Source organism: Anomaloglossus baeobatrachus, chromosome 9, assembly GCF_048569485.1.
Source record: "Anomaloglossus baeobatrachus isolate aAnoBae1 chromosome 9, aAnoBae1.hap1, whole genome shotgun sequence".
Taxonomy (NCBI): Eukaryota; Metazoa; Chordata; class Amphibia; order Anura; family Aromobatidae; genus Anomaloglossus; species Anomaloglossus baeobatrachus.
Window position 1 is genome coordinate 115,861,625 of NC_134361.1, and position 13,705 is coordinate 115,875,329.

At 45.5% G+C, this 13,705-nt stretch overlaps 1 protein-coding gene across 1 annotated transcript; it reads right to left on the reverse strand.

Annotated features, from left to right (window-relative positions):
- Positions 1–1,826: 1,826 nt before the first annotated feature.
- LOC142250541 (uncharacterized) lies at positions 1,827–10,348 on the reverse strand. Its single transcript, XM_075322719.1, has 9 exons — positions 10,267–10,348; positions 10,040–10,153; positions 4,214–5,890; positions 3,997–4,096; positions 3,425–3,573; positions 3,147–3,259; positions 2,901–2,990; positions 2,698–2,820; positions 1,827–2,074 (listed from the first exon to the last, which is right to left on the reverse strand). The coding sequence occupies exons 1-9, from the start codon at positions 10,331–10,333 to the stop codon at positions 1,865–1,867; spliced, it is 2,643 nt and encodes an 880-aa protein (XP_075178834.1). The 5' UTR covers positions 10,334–10,348; the 3' UTR covers positions 1,827–1,864.
- Between the last annotated feature and the right edge of the window lie 3,357 nt (positions 10,349–13,705).

The following is a 13,705-nucleotide window of genomic DNA, read 5'->3' on the forward strand; positions in this document are numbered from 1 at the left end:
AACACAACAACTTGCTGCTTCACACCATCACTCCCGGGATCCCCACACCGAGCAGCGGTGGTGCTAACAGATCACCACAACCGTGGGTGGCATCACGGACAATAGACTATATCCCAAAACCCAATCCCCTTTCACTCACGGGCGAGGAGCGCCGCTCGAGAACCCCCGGGATCCGGCCCACCGCTCGAGCCACCACTGAGCAGCAGCAGCCGGACCCGAGCAGAGGGGTGAGCGCAGTGCTGACACCCTCCTCCCCGCCCGCGACAGATCCAGCCAGGTACAGGAAGGAAGAGGTGGGCGGGGCCTGCATGAGCTCCGGTCATGTGACAGCCGGAGCTAGTTCAGGCCCGCCCACCTCCAGCACAGTGAACCAGACGCTGCCTGACAGTGACCCGGCCGCTGGAAAGTGAGGTGCTGCATGATGGAGGTAAGTATGAGCACCCCAATCACTGCAGCACTTGTTCTGTATTGAGGATGCAGTGCCGAAGCCATGGTACTGTATCCTCAATGCAGAATGCCCGCACCATATCCGCATGACATTCCGCTGTATATCCACAGCATTGAAACAGAGAAAGTTCTGTTGCGGATTTCTGGGAGCACCTGCGGAATGTCTTGCGGATATATCCGCAGGACAATGTCCCCGTGGGCACATAGCCTTAAGGGGTACTTTGGACGCTGCGACATCGCAGGCCGATGCTGCGATGCCGAGCGTGATACTAAGCGCCCCCGTCGCAGCAGCGATTTCCTTGTGATAGCTGCCGTAGCCAACATTATCGCTACGGCAGCTTCACATGGACTCACCTGTCCTGCGACCGTCGCTCTGGCCAGCGACCCGCCTCCTTGTTAAGGGGGCGGGTCATGCGGCGTCATAGCGACGTCACACGCCAGGCGGCCAATCGGAGCGGAGGGGCGGAGATGAGTGGGATGTAAACATCCCGCCCATCTCCTTCCTTCCGCATATCCTACGGAAGCCGCAGTGACGCCGGTAGGAGATGTTCCTCGCTCCTGCGACTTCACACACAGTGATGTGTGCTGCCGCAGGAGCGAGGAACAACATCGGACTGTCGCGTCAGCGTAATCATGGATTACGCCGACGCTGCACCGATGATACGATTATGACGCTTTTGCGCTCGTTAATCGTATCATCTAGGCTTTACACACTACGATGTCGCATGCGATGCCGGAAGTGCGTCATTTTCAATTTGACCCCACCGACATCGCACCTGCGATGTCGTAGTGTGCAAAGCCCGCCTAAAAGTGCGGTGCTCTGCCCAACCACCGCGACCGCAATAGTGCACCAGCAGGGCTGCCAGGCTGAGACCCCATCACTGCAGACCACACCGCCCCACAATACACCACAGCAACGATGGCCTCCACCCAGCACCAACACCAAGTGCAAGGAGCTAAAAAACAAATTATAAGAACAGTAAACTACCATCCTCATATTCAGTTTTGTAAATTTTTGCTTAGCTGCAAAGGATCAATGTGTGGTTTTTGCATGTGCGGCTCCTGCCTTCACAGTTATAGTAAATCACTAATTATACGTTTTTATTGTGTCTTCACTTCTCAGGGGTCACAAGAGGCTTTGGGAGGCAGCAACGAGACAAATGTCTTGTCATCCTTATGTTTTACATTACAGGTCATTACAGCTCAAGACTTGAAAATATGACTATGTTTGGCTGGTAATGGGTCGAGCTAAATAAGACCTTTAAAATTTTTTATTGCCTCTGTCTTTGAAAAGATGACAACATTTTTTACAAAAATAATTAATATTTATTAATCTAATATTTAAATAAAATAAATAAGTATAAAATTAGGAACTTGTGTCATTCAATATTTACAACATTTGCTACATTCACCAATGTTAATTTCCCTGGGGCTCATCCTCTGCTGTGAAGCCCTCGTTATCATATGACGCAGATCCGTTATCTTCAGAGTTGGTCGGGGGCCGCACGTCTGTCTGGTTATTAGACCCCTGCATCTTCTGTGTGATTTCTTCTGTGGATCCAGAGAATCCCCCATTAATGAGACCCTTTTTGTGCTTCGTCTGAACTTGGTCTAATATTTGTAAAACCTGAAAAATATAATAACTTGTGTTAGGAAATGCGTTTTCTGATGTTACTCTATACTGACATGTTTTTCACACTTTTCTTCCGAGAAGTATTGTTATAGGTATTTAGATGACTGCAGCCATAAATCATTAACCCTATCAATACAGTGGAGTATAGGGACGAGAGCTGGTAATATAATCGCAGCCGTCACATATTTTAGAAAATCCTTGTATCGGGATCTGTAATTGTATAACTGATACTGGTCCAGGATTGATAGAAAGTTCTGGTGGGCTGTGGCCTGGGGGAATATCATTTTTCTTTATTATGACATTTTGGGCTTTCCTATATAAATTGCCTGAGATTAGTAAGAGGAATCTGCATTTTTCAGAATGAGTCTAAGCAGCACTTCTGGATATACACCATGGAGAAAAGCGGCGCCTTTTCTGGAAGGACAATGATCATTTTCTTATTCTTACACAGGGCCTTTAATTGAACTTTGCCAATGGAGATGACTGCAGATGGCGTACAAATGGAAAAGATTTATTATATGGACATGTTCCTCTCAATGAACGTATCAATCAGACTGGAATAACTGCAAAAATGTGTAAATAACAATAATAATCCAATACTAGTATCCCAGCATTACCTGTGACTTGGGCACGATGCCGACTCTGAAGAATGCGATGTTACCAGCGTCTATCTTTGTGCAATCTACCACAGTAGAAGCGATATTTTCGGGGGACGCCCCATCACACAGAACGCCATCAACCTGAGAGGAAACATAGAGGCTTTTACCTATTGTCTTTACCTTGTAACTATACCTGGCTAAATATCCATCATCCATGCTACCTTGTCTCCTAATTTTGCATAGACTTGGTTGTGATGAGTAGTGTCGGCTTCTCCAGAAGGATTGGCGGACGTCACTGCAATGGGGCCGACCTGCAGGACGAAGACACCGGAAGATTCATTTGGCTGCAGATATTATTTTTTATGAAAACGTTTTGTAAGTATGGATTATACTTTTCTGTAATCTGTGAAGAAACATATTATCTGACTACAGTTTGGGAAAACGGATGAAGTCGCCTTTTCTGTTACCATATCAATGAGGTGAGTGGTCACTGAGCAGTCGGGGATCCGGATAGCAATGCTCTGAGGGGTTCCTATGTATTTTGCGGAGTCACGAGCTCCTAAAACATCCAGCCATGGTCCTATGAGAGAAATACATGTATTAACATTTTAGGTAGATCCTGGTGTGACACAGAAATAAGGGACATGATGGAATTGTTGTATGTGAGGACGTGACTTATATCTATGGCATTGGGGTCTGGAGGAGATGACAGTTTCTTGTGGCCGTATATACAGTAGCTTCTCACCTCTTGGGATCACAAGACTGATGGACGAGGGCCAAGCCGCCTCCATGAAGTCCCAGAGCAGAGGACTGAGCAGATGTTTGGCCGGTTCCAGTTGCTGTAGGCTTGATATCCACAGAGACATCGGCCGATCCTGAGCCTGACGCTTTGTCCTGAAAAAGGGAAAGTAAAGCTCATTAGAGAATTGTCTATTGGAGTTTACAATATATAGACAATATATACTGTATACAATATATAGAAATAACTTTCCTTTATATCACATTTATTTTACTGTAAAAAAATAATAAAAAAAGCCTTATTCTTCTATTTGGATTTTCTATTGTTACTTTATTTAGGCAGATAATAGATTAGAATAACCCGGCCCGTGCTCTTCCTTTCCATGTATTCTTGCCATATTCTTAAGGGCAGACATTGAGAGTCCGCACGTCACAGAGTCCTCACTATGAGGATCTATAGGTCACTGTGTCACACACAACCCCGTAGGTAATATACAATGTATTTGTCTGCAGCGTCCGCCATCTATAATAATGAGATTTTCAGAAAACCATCAGTCGCTGTGTTGTGGCCTAACCTACTTGTACGCCCGCTCCACTGCCTCCGGGTGATTGCAGGCGGCCACCAGTACGTACACCGTGTCGGTAGGGACGCCACATATCCCGCCATTTTTCATGATTTCTAAAAAAGCAAGAACATGAAAATCACATTTATGTAAGTCTTCTAATAAATCTTTTTTAGTTCTATACAAAGAAAACGTCTTACAAGGGTTACTATCATCTTTCTCTTATCTCTTACCTGCAATCTTTTGGACTGAGCTGGTCCTTGTAGAAATCAGGTGAGGACATGTTGATCTGTCATTGGTAAAACCACTAATTTTGATAATGGGGCTGCCAACTGGGATCAGGGGAGTCTCAAAAGTGGTATTGTGAAGAGTGGAAAGAAATAAGTAGAATCCAGCAAGGCCAAATATAATAGTAACAGCGATATCATAGCCTTGAGGGAGCACATTGAGAGCATCAAGAAGAAAGCTGATTAAGATAAGCTGGAAGGTGAGAGTGTACACAAACCAGGCTTTAGACAGGAAAAGTGTGCTGAGAACAAGAAAACTATTAAAGAGAAGGAAACATATAATTCCTACGGCCGTGTTGAAGCCTCTGCTTGTGTCATAGACCCCACTATACCGGGAAATCCCCCAGATCACCCACATCACCCCATACAGAATAAAGGCACTGCTTTCTAGTGTCTTACCTCGGGAGAAAGCTACAGACCCACAGATGAGATTATAAAGTCCTCCAGCCACCACAACCCACGGCAAGACAACCGTAACCAAAGGTTCACCCGGGCTCCCCGGCATAGTCATGGCAAAGGCAGCCAAAATATTGCATGCGTGGGCGAGGATTTCTGCATCGCCATACTTGGAATAACCAAGGTAGGGCTCATTTATATCTTTATCTTGACGGAGCTTGAACATGTTATTGCTGAGGAATAGTTTCCTGATAATGCCCTCACCTGTTGGGATCGTTGTAGAAGACTTTGCATTATATAAAGTGATGAGAACTGTAATGGCTGAAACTATATATATTGCGATATTAACTCCTTGGGGTCCACCATGGAAAAATCCTTGTGGGTTAGAAGCTAATGCAATGCAGTAGGCGACATAAAACAATAGATATATTGCTTCTATAGGACTCTGAATACTTGTAAACAGAGTGAGGACAAAAAATAGTATGGAGAAAACCACCAAGAATGGAAGGGGGTAATGTAACTGACTTGTGTTTAGGAACTGATACAGTAGAGAATAGCCTTCAGCAAATCTCAAGATGGAAAAAAAGGCAAAATGTGTAGCCTCTAGCATGTGATAATGACGGTATGAAAAGATACAGATAACGGTCTGGTAGACCGCCGCCGTCCACAGCCAGGCTACCTGACCAACGAAAAGACTACTGGTTATTCCCAGGAGCCGGCAGCCAAACACACTAGAGGCCGCCATGTTAAGAATGAGGCCCGCAGCTATGAATGCCGCCTTACTGGAGCCATCAGATCCTGGCTCATTGCTTTTATTAGTTATGTCTGTTCCTGGTAACATAACCTGCCCTTTGGTGATGCTATGGAGCGTCCGGCCACCGGAGAAGTATATCCCAAGGAGCACAACTATAAGATAATTACATGCAACTGCCGAGGAGCCGACTCTACTATCATAGAAGAGAACGATTTCATGAATGCTGGAAAGAGAAAGAGCCACAGACATCAAAGCAAGAAGAGTTTCCTTCTGAAGGATCCCCACCACCCCAATAATGAGCAGCCCCAGGAAGAAGGCGACTAAGCCAGGAACTAGGGCATTTCTCATGTCAGAGACGCTGATGACGTTGGTTCCCCTCAGGATCAGGTTGACGCCATATCCACTCCACAGAGCTGACACCGTCCAGTAAAATGAGACCCACAGCGAAACATTTCCTCGTATTTTCCGGATTCCTAATATGTAAATGACAATGAAAATATAAAATAGGCAATATTTTTAGATTCAGTATTTCCAATAATTCAGTAATTTTTTAATATTAAGATCAGATACATTTGATAGGGTAATATAATTACTGCCTAAACTCCCCATCATTCCGGCTCCGCCAATACTCTGCCTTCTCGAGTTTGCCTCCGCAGCCTGATGATTTGTAGGACATGAACGGCCGCGCGACCAAATGTCCCTGTGCAGCAAATCAACAGGCTGCCGAGAGGATCAACAATGTGGGGGCGATTAATGGCTTATTATAAGGCTGATTGGAATTTATTGCTGATTAATGGAATTCTGTCACCAGGTTACTACAACTCAATCTGAGAACAGCATGATATAGAGACAGAAACCATGACTCCAGTCCTGGGTACTGAGCTGCATAGGCTGGTTTCACAAAAAAACGCAAACTGGATGTGACCGGATCCTGCAGATGGGATGGAGAGAGAGAGAGAGGTCAAACCAGCCTTAGGCCTCCGCCACACATCCGTGAAAACCACGTCCGTGTAAAACGGGCCGTTTTTCGGGTCCGTTTTCCGTTTTTTAGGTCCGTTTTTATGGTATGTGTGGCCTGCGTGTGTATCCCGTATGATAGCCGTATGTGCGTGTGGAATGTCCGTGTGTGCGTGAGTGAAATAACTGACATGTGTGTGTGTTGTCCGTGTGAAATGTACGTGTGTGATGCAAAATGTCGTTACTACATGTCGGAAGACAGAGTAGCGGGATGAGAATGAACTCGGGTGAACTTCACCCGACTTCATAGTCATGCCGCGGCTCTGTCTTTGTGCCGTGTACTAATTAGCGGTCACCTGTGAAGGATTCACCGGTGACCGCTAATCCCCCGAGTGACTGAAGTGTTCCCCCCTCTCTCATACTCACCGTTCTCCGATCACCGGCGCTGCACGGCGTTCACACAGCTCCGGCGGCTTTTTCTAATTTGAAAAAGCCGGCCGCTCATTAAACAATCTCGTATTCCCTGCTTTCTCTCACCACCGGCGCCTGTGATTGGTTGCAGTCACACACGCCCACCACGCTGAGTGACAGCTGTCTCACTGCACCCAATCACAGCAGCCGGTGGGCGTGTCTATACTGTGCAGTGAAATAAATAAATAAATAATTAAAAAAAACGGCGTGCGGTCCCCCCCATTTTAATACCAGCCAGATAAAGCCATACGGTTGAAGGCTGGTATTCTCAGGATGGGGAGCTCCACGTTATCGGGAGCCCCCCCACCCTAACAATATCAGTCAGCAGCCGCCCAGAATTGCCGCATACATTATATGCGACAGTTCTGGGGCTGTACCCGGCTCTTCCCGATTTACCCTGGTGCGTTGGCAAATCGGGGTAATAAGGATTAATTGGCAGCCGATAGCTGCCAATAAGTCCTAGATTAATCATGTCAGGCGTCTATGAGACACCTTCCATGATTAATCTGTAAGTGACAGTAAAAAAACACACACACCCGAAAAAATCCTTTATTAGAAATAAAAAACACAAACACATTCCCTCATTACCAATTTATTAACCCCGACAAACCCTCCATGTCCGGCGTAATCCACGGACCTCCAGCGTCGCATCCAGCTCTGCTGCATGGAGGTGACAGGAGCTGCAGAAGACACCGCCGCTCCAGTCACCTCCACGCAGCTAATGAGATGAGTAGCGCGATCAGCTGCTGTTACTGAGGTTACCCGCTGTCACCGCTGGATCCAGCGGTGGCCGCGAGTTACCTGACTGACAGCAGCTGATCGCGCTACTCATCTCATTAGCTGCGTGGAGGTGACCGGAGCGGCGGTGTCTTCTGCTGCTCCTGTCACCTCCATGCAGCAGAGCTGGATGCGACGCTGGAGGTCCGTGGATTACGCCGGACATGGAGGGTTTGTCAGGGTTAATAAATTGGTAATGAGGGAATGTGTTTGTGTTTTTTATTTCTAATAAAGGATTTTTTCGGGTGTGTGTGTTTTTTTACTGTCACTTACAGATTAATCATGGAAGGTTTCTCGGGGAGACGCTTGACATGATTAATCTAGGACTTATTGGCAGCTATCGGCTGCCAATAAATCCTTATTACCCCGATTTGCCAACGCACCAGGGTAAATCGGGAAGAGCCGGGTACAGCCCCAGAACTGTCGCAAATAATGTATGCGGCAATTCTGGGCGGCTGCTGACTGATATTGTTAGGGTGGGGGGCTCCCCATAACGTGGAGCTCCCCATCCTGAGAATACCAGCCTTCAGCCGTATGGCTTTATCTGGCTGGTATTAAAATGGGGGGACCGCACGCCGGTTTTTTTAATTATTTATTTATTTATTTCACTGCACAGTATAGACACTCCCACCGGCTGCTGTGATTGGGTGCAGTGAGACAGCTGTCACTCAGCGTGGTGGGCGTGTGTGACTGCAACCAATCACAGGCGCCGGTGGGCGGGTAAAGCAGGGAATACGAGATTGATTAATGAGCGGCCGGCTTTTTCAAAATAGTAAAAGCCGCCGGAGTTATTATAACAGCCGTGCAGCGCCGCGCCGGAGATCGGGGAACGGTAAGTATGAGAGAGGGGGGGGGAACTGACCGACAGACAGCTAGAGGGACAGATAAGACAGAGAGACCGACCGACAGACATAGAGAGAGACCGACCGACCGACGGACTGAGGGAGAGAACGAAACAGAAAAAGAAAAAAGACCGACATCACATGAAAAAAGCACAAAACGTACAGGGAGCAAACAGAGATGCGTCCGTGTCACTCGGACGTGCGCACAGACCCATTGACTTTCATTGGGTTCGTGCTGCGTTTTGCGTGCAGAAAACGGACATGCTGGCGTGAAACACGGACCAAAAAACGCATCACGGAGACAGACTCACGGACATAACCAAAAACGCAATTGTAACCGCTGAGATATAGTAACATTGGTGCACATTTGGCCGTGTCTCCAGAATACACGGAAACGGACCAAACACGCATGTGTTTCACGGATGTGTGTTTCAGGCCTTACAGGAGTTTTGATAAAATCATAGTTTTATCAGCAGGAGATTATAAATAAGGGACTAGTAATTCTGCTGCCATGTAGTCCTCTCTATTTGTAGGCTCTGTATAATCCCACCCTATCATTGATTGGCAGTGTATGCACGGTGTACACAGAAATCTGCCAATCAATGGTGTGTTTGGGATTAGACAGTGATCAGCATTCAGAAAACTAGTAGATCTGCAGCAGATAAAACTGTGATTTTATCAAAATTGCAGCAAGCAGCCCAGTAAGTGACTCATTGCTGTAATCAGGGTCTCTGCCCTTACATCATGCAGCTCTCAGAAGAGAGATTCCCTTTTCTACAGTGTTTTACAATGGTATTAGTACATTATTGTTATTTAGAATGACTTTACCACGTTTCTAATGAAGAGCATTTTATTTTTCTATGTATGTAAAGTGTTTCTATATAATATCAGGCCATCTTGCGGTCATTCTTCCATTTCTGAGCCGCTCATTACATTGCACAGTGATGCATACTGTACACTAACACATCCCATCCCATATTGTGGCACATTATAAGCTGATCTCTCCTTCTACCCTGAAATTCCCCCAAACACTAGAAAAGTCTCAGCACAAATTAGTAGAGCGTTTCCCTGTCCTGTATCTGGTGATCCGGACTGTGCCAGAACATTGCACATATGGGAAGTATGGAAAGGACAGAATCACGGGAGCTGAGCCCGGGATCGGATGTGATTACAGATCTGGAAAAGCCCCAGACACTGAATATATCGTATAGATTTGTCACAGAATCACTATAGAGGCATTGCAGTGTTACCATTATGTTATGTTATAATGATGTCCTATGTAATAATTCATCTCCAGCCGTCTCCTTCCTATAACAGCCCTATGTTCAGATCATTCATTACCGGTCTGAACTGTAACACTGATTATTTCTAAGCAAATGATTCTAAAGCTTTTAGTCAATGTTTACCTAATAGTTTCTATTTTATCTATTTACAGACATGATGCATTCATCTGTTCAGCAAATATACAGGAGGAACGTCCAGACCCATCGCCAGCAGCGCCGCTCACCGACCGCTGCAGAAGTCAGCGCTGCCAGAAATCCCTTTATACAACATATTCTGTCAGTAGATCCATACCTGAATATCCTAAAATAGCTGCCGATATCAGGAGGAGGACGCCCAGGGCAGTTGTGGGTATAAGAGGAGCAGACGCTCCAATACTGTAATATTGTATTGAGAGAAGTAAACTCCCTAAAACAGGAGAATAAAAACATAAAAACATATAATATAGTTATAGCCCTATAGTAACTTTTATCACTATGGATATATACAGTGAGGGAACAAGGCAGCTCAGTGTCCCGTACCTGCAGTAACAGCCAGCACCCCAATGCTGAGATACAGCGATTCTCCTCTGCTCTCAGCTTCATTCATAGCGGCCGCAGATTCTGATGTCACTGAGATTCCTGAAGAGCCGGTCTCTGAGCCTTTATACTGAGGACATCTCCACCCACAACCAGTCCACGCCACACACCCACATTTCCTCTCATCACACAGCTCTGCTATCCATCTCCAGAGGCTACAAGCAAAGATACAGGTTTATCCAGCTCCGATACTATGTGCCGGCTCCGTGCAGTCATCAGCAATAACAGTGACGTCACTATTACACATCTAATTACCTGCCATAACTAGGATAACACTGTGCTCTCTATATACAGCGCTCGCCCTCTTCTCCATGTCACTAGTAATAATTAGGATAATACTGTGCTCTCTATATACAGCGCTCGCCCTCTTCTCCATGCCACTAGTAATAATTAGGATAATACTGTGCTCTCTATATACAGCGCTCGCCCTCTTCTCCATGTCACTAGTAATAATTAGGATAACACTGTGCTCTCTATATACAGCGCTCGCCCTCTTCTCCATGTCACTAGTAATAATTAGGATAATACTGTGCTCTCTATATACAGCGCTCGCCCTCTTCTCCATGTCACTAGTAATAATTAGGATAATACTGTGCTCTCTATATACAGCGCTCGCCCTCTTCTCCATGTCACTAGTAATAATTAGGATAATACTGTGCTCTCTATATACAGCGCTCGCCCTCTTCTCCATGTCACTAGTAATAATTAGGATAATACTGTGCTCTCTATATACAGCGCTCGCCCTCTTCTCCATGTCACTAGTAATAATTAGGATAATACTGTGCTCTCTATATACAGCGCTCGCCCTCTTCTCCATGTCACTAGTAATAATTAGGATAATACTGTGCTCTCTATATACAGCGCTCGCCCTCTTCTCCATGTCACTAGTAATAATTAGGATAATTCTGTGCTCTCTATATACAGCGCTCGCCCTCTTCTCCATGTCGCTAGTTCCCTCTAGCAGTAGTAATAATTAGGATAATACTGTGCTCTCTATATACAGCGCTCGCCCTCTTCTCCATGTCACTAGTAATAATTAGGATAATACTGTGCTCTCTATATACAGCGCTCGCCCTCTTCTCCATGTCACTAGTAATAATTAGGATAATTCTGTGCTCTCTATATACAGCGCTCGCCCTCTTCTCCATGTCACTAGTAATAATTAGGATAATACTGTGCTCTCTATATACAGCGCTCGCCCTCTTCTCCATGTCACTAGTAATAATTAGGATAATACTGTGTTTTCTATATACAGCGCTCGCCCTCTTCTCCATGTCACTAGTAATAATTAGGATAATACTGTGCTCTCTATATACAGCGCTCGCCCTCTTCTCCATGTCACTAGTAATAATTAGGATAATACTGTGCTCTCTATATACAGCGCTCGCCCTCTTCTCCATGTCACTAGTAATAATTAGGATAATACTGTGCTCTCTATATACAGCGCTCGCCCTCTTCTCCATGTCACTAGTAATAATTAGGATAATACTGTGCTCTCTATATACAGCGCTCGCCCTCTTCTCCATGTCACTAGTAATAATTAGGATAATACTGTGCTCTCTATATACAGCGCTCGCCCTCTTCTCCATGTCACTAGTAATAATTAGGATAACACTGTGCTCTCTATATACAGCGCTCGCCCTCTTCTCCATGTCACTAGTAATAATTAGGATAATACTGTGCTCTCTATATACAGCGCTCGCCCTCTTCTCCATGTCACTAGTAATAATTAGGATAACACTGTGCTCTCTATATACAGCGCTCGCCCTCTTCTCCATGTCACTAGTAATAATTAGGATAATTCTGTGCTCTCTATATACAGCGCTCGCCCTCTTCTCCATGTCACTAGTAATAATTAGGATAATTCTGTGCTCTCTATATACAGCGCTCGCCCTCTTCTCCATGTCACTAGTTCCCTCTAGTAGCAGTAATAATTAGGATAACACTGTGCTCTCTATATACAGCGCTCGCCCTCTTCTCCATGTCACTAGTAATAATTAGGATAATTCTGTGCTCTCTATATACAGCGCTCGCCCTCTTCTCCATGTCACTAGTTCCCTCTAGTAGCAGTAATAATTAGGATAATACTGTGCTCTCTATATACAGCGCTCGCCCTCTTCTCCATGTCACTAGTAATAATTAGGATAATTCTGTGCTCTCTATATACAGCGCTCGCCCTCTTCTCCATGTCACTAGTAATAATTAGGATAATACTGTGCTCTCTATATACAGCGCTCGCCCTCTTCTCCATGTCACTAGTAATAATTAGGATAATACTGTGCTCTCTATATACAGCGCTCGCCCTCTTCTCCATGTCACTAGTAATAATTAGGATAATACTGTGCTCTCTATATACAGCACTCACCCTCTTCTCCATGTCACTAGTAGAGTTGAGCGCGGTTCGTGGTTCGTGGTTCTCCAGTTCTAGGCTCGAGTGATTTTGGGGCCTGTTCTAGATCGAACTAGAACTCGAGCTTTTTGCAAAAGCTCAATAGTTCTAGAAACGTTCGAGAACGGTTCTAGCAGCCAAAAAACAGCTAAATCTTAGCTTGGTTTCTGCTGTAATAGTGTAAGTCACTCTGTGAATCAAACTATTATCACATTTCAGTGTATAGTGTGCGTGAACAGCGCCTTCAGATCACTGCTGTTTCTATAATGGCGATCGCCATTTTTTTTTTTTTTTTCTTGTCTTCCTTCCCTAAGCGCGCGCGTCTTGTGGGGCGGGCCAGCATGTCAGCCAATCACAGACACACACACACCTAAGTGGACTTTGAGGCAGAGAAGCAACGGCATGTGTGATAGGATCTGCATGTCACTTGTCCCTGCATTATAAAACCGGACATTTTCTTCACGATCGCCATTATCTGCCTTCTGCGTCTTTGGTGTCAGACATCACTGTCGCAGTTCCGTCCTTTGTCCTATCGCCGATACAGCTGTATGCGCTGCATACACAGCGTTAGACAGCTTAGGGAGAGCACATTCTAGCAGTCCTTTTAAGGGCTCGTACCGGCAGGGTCAGAGAGCCATAAGTGACAGGTCCTGCAAACAGCAACAGCGTCTGTGTAGCCCAGGTCAGGGATTTCCTCCCTGCATTTCACCATTAGGAGGGAATAGAAAGGCAGGCTTCCATTCCTCTACCCAGAGCACCACAATCCTGCCACTGTACCCTCTTGTCCTCTGCACACTCCAACTCATAACTAAGCCATTATACTAGCAAACACTCAGTGTACCTAGTGGCATCCTATCTGTGGCTATTGGACTTTGCTATAGTCCCACTAGTGCAAAGACATTTGCAGAGCACATCTGCCTGCGTTGCACACTCCAAGTTTTTTAAACTCAGCCATTATACTAGCAAACACTCTGTACCTAGTGGCATCCTATA

What these genes read in the sequence shown, in the direction of transcription:
- LOC142250541 (XM_075322719.1), bottom strand. Translation starts at nt 10,333, where the DNA reads ATGAATGAAGCTGAGAGCAGAGGAGAATCGCTGTATCTCAGCATTGGG. An exon ending in CTCAGTCCAAAAGATTGCAG is followed by an intron (nt 4,097 to 4,213) that starts GTAAGAGATAAG and finishes TTGCTTTTTTAG; the next exon opens with AAATCATGAAAAATGGCGGG. An exon ending in ATGCAAAATTAGGAGACAAG is followed by an intron (nt 2,821 to 2,900) that starts GTAGCATGGATG and finishes GTTTCCTCTCAG; the next exon opens with GTTGATGGCGTTCTGTGTGA.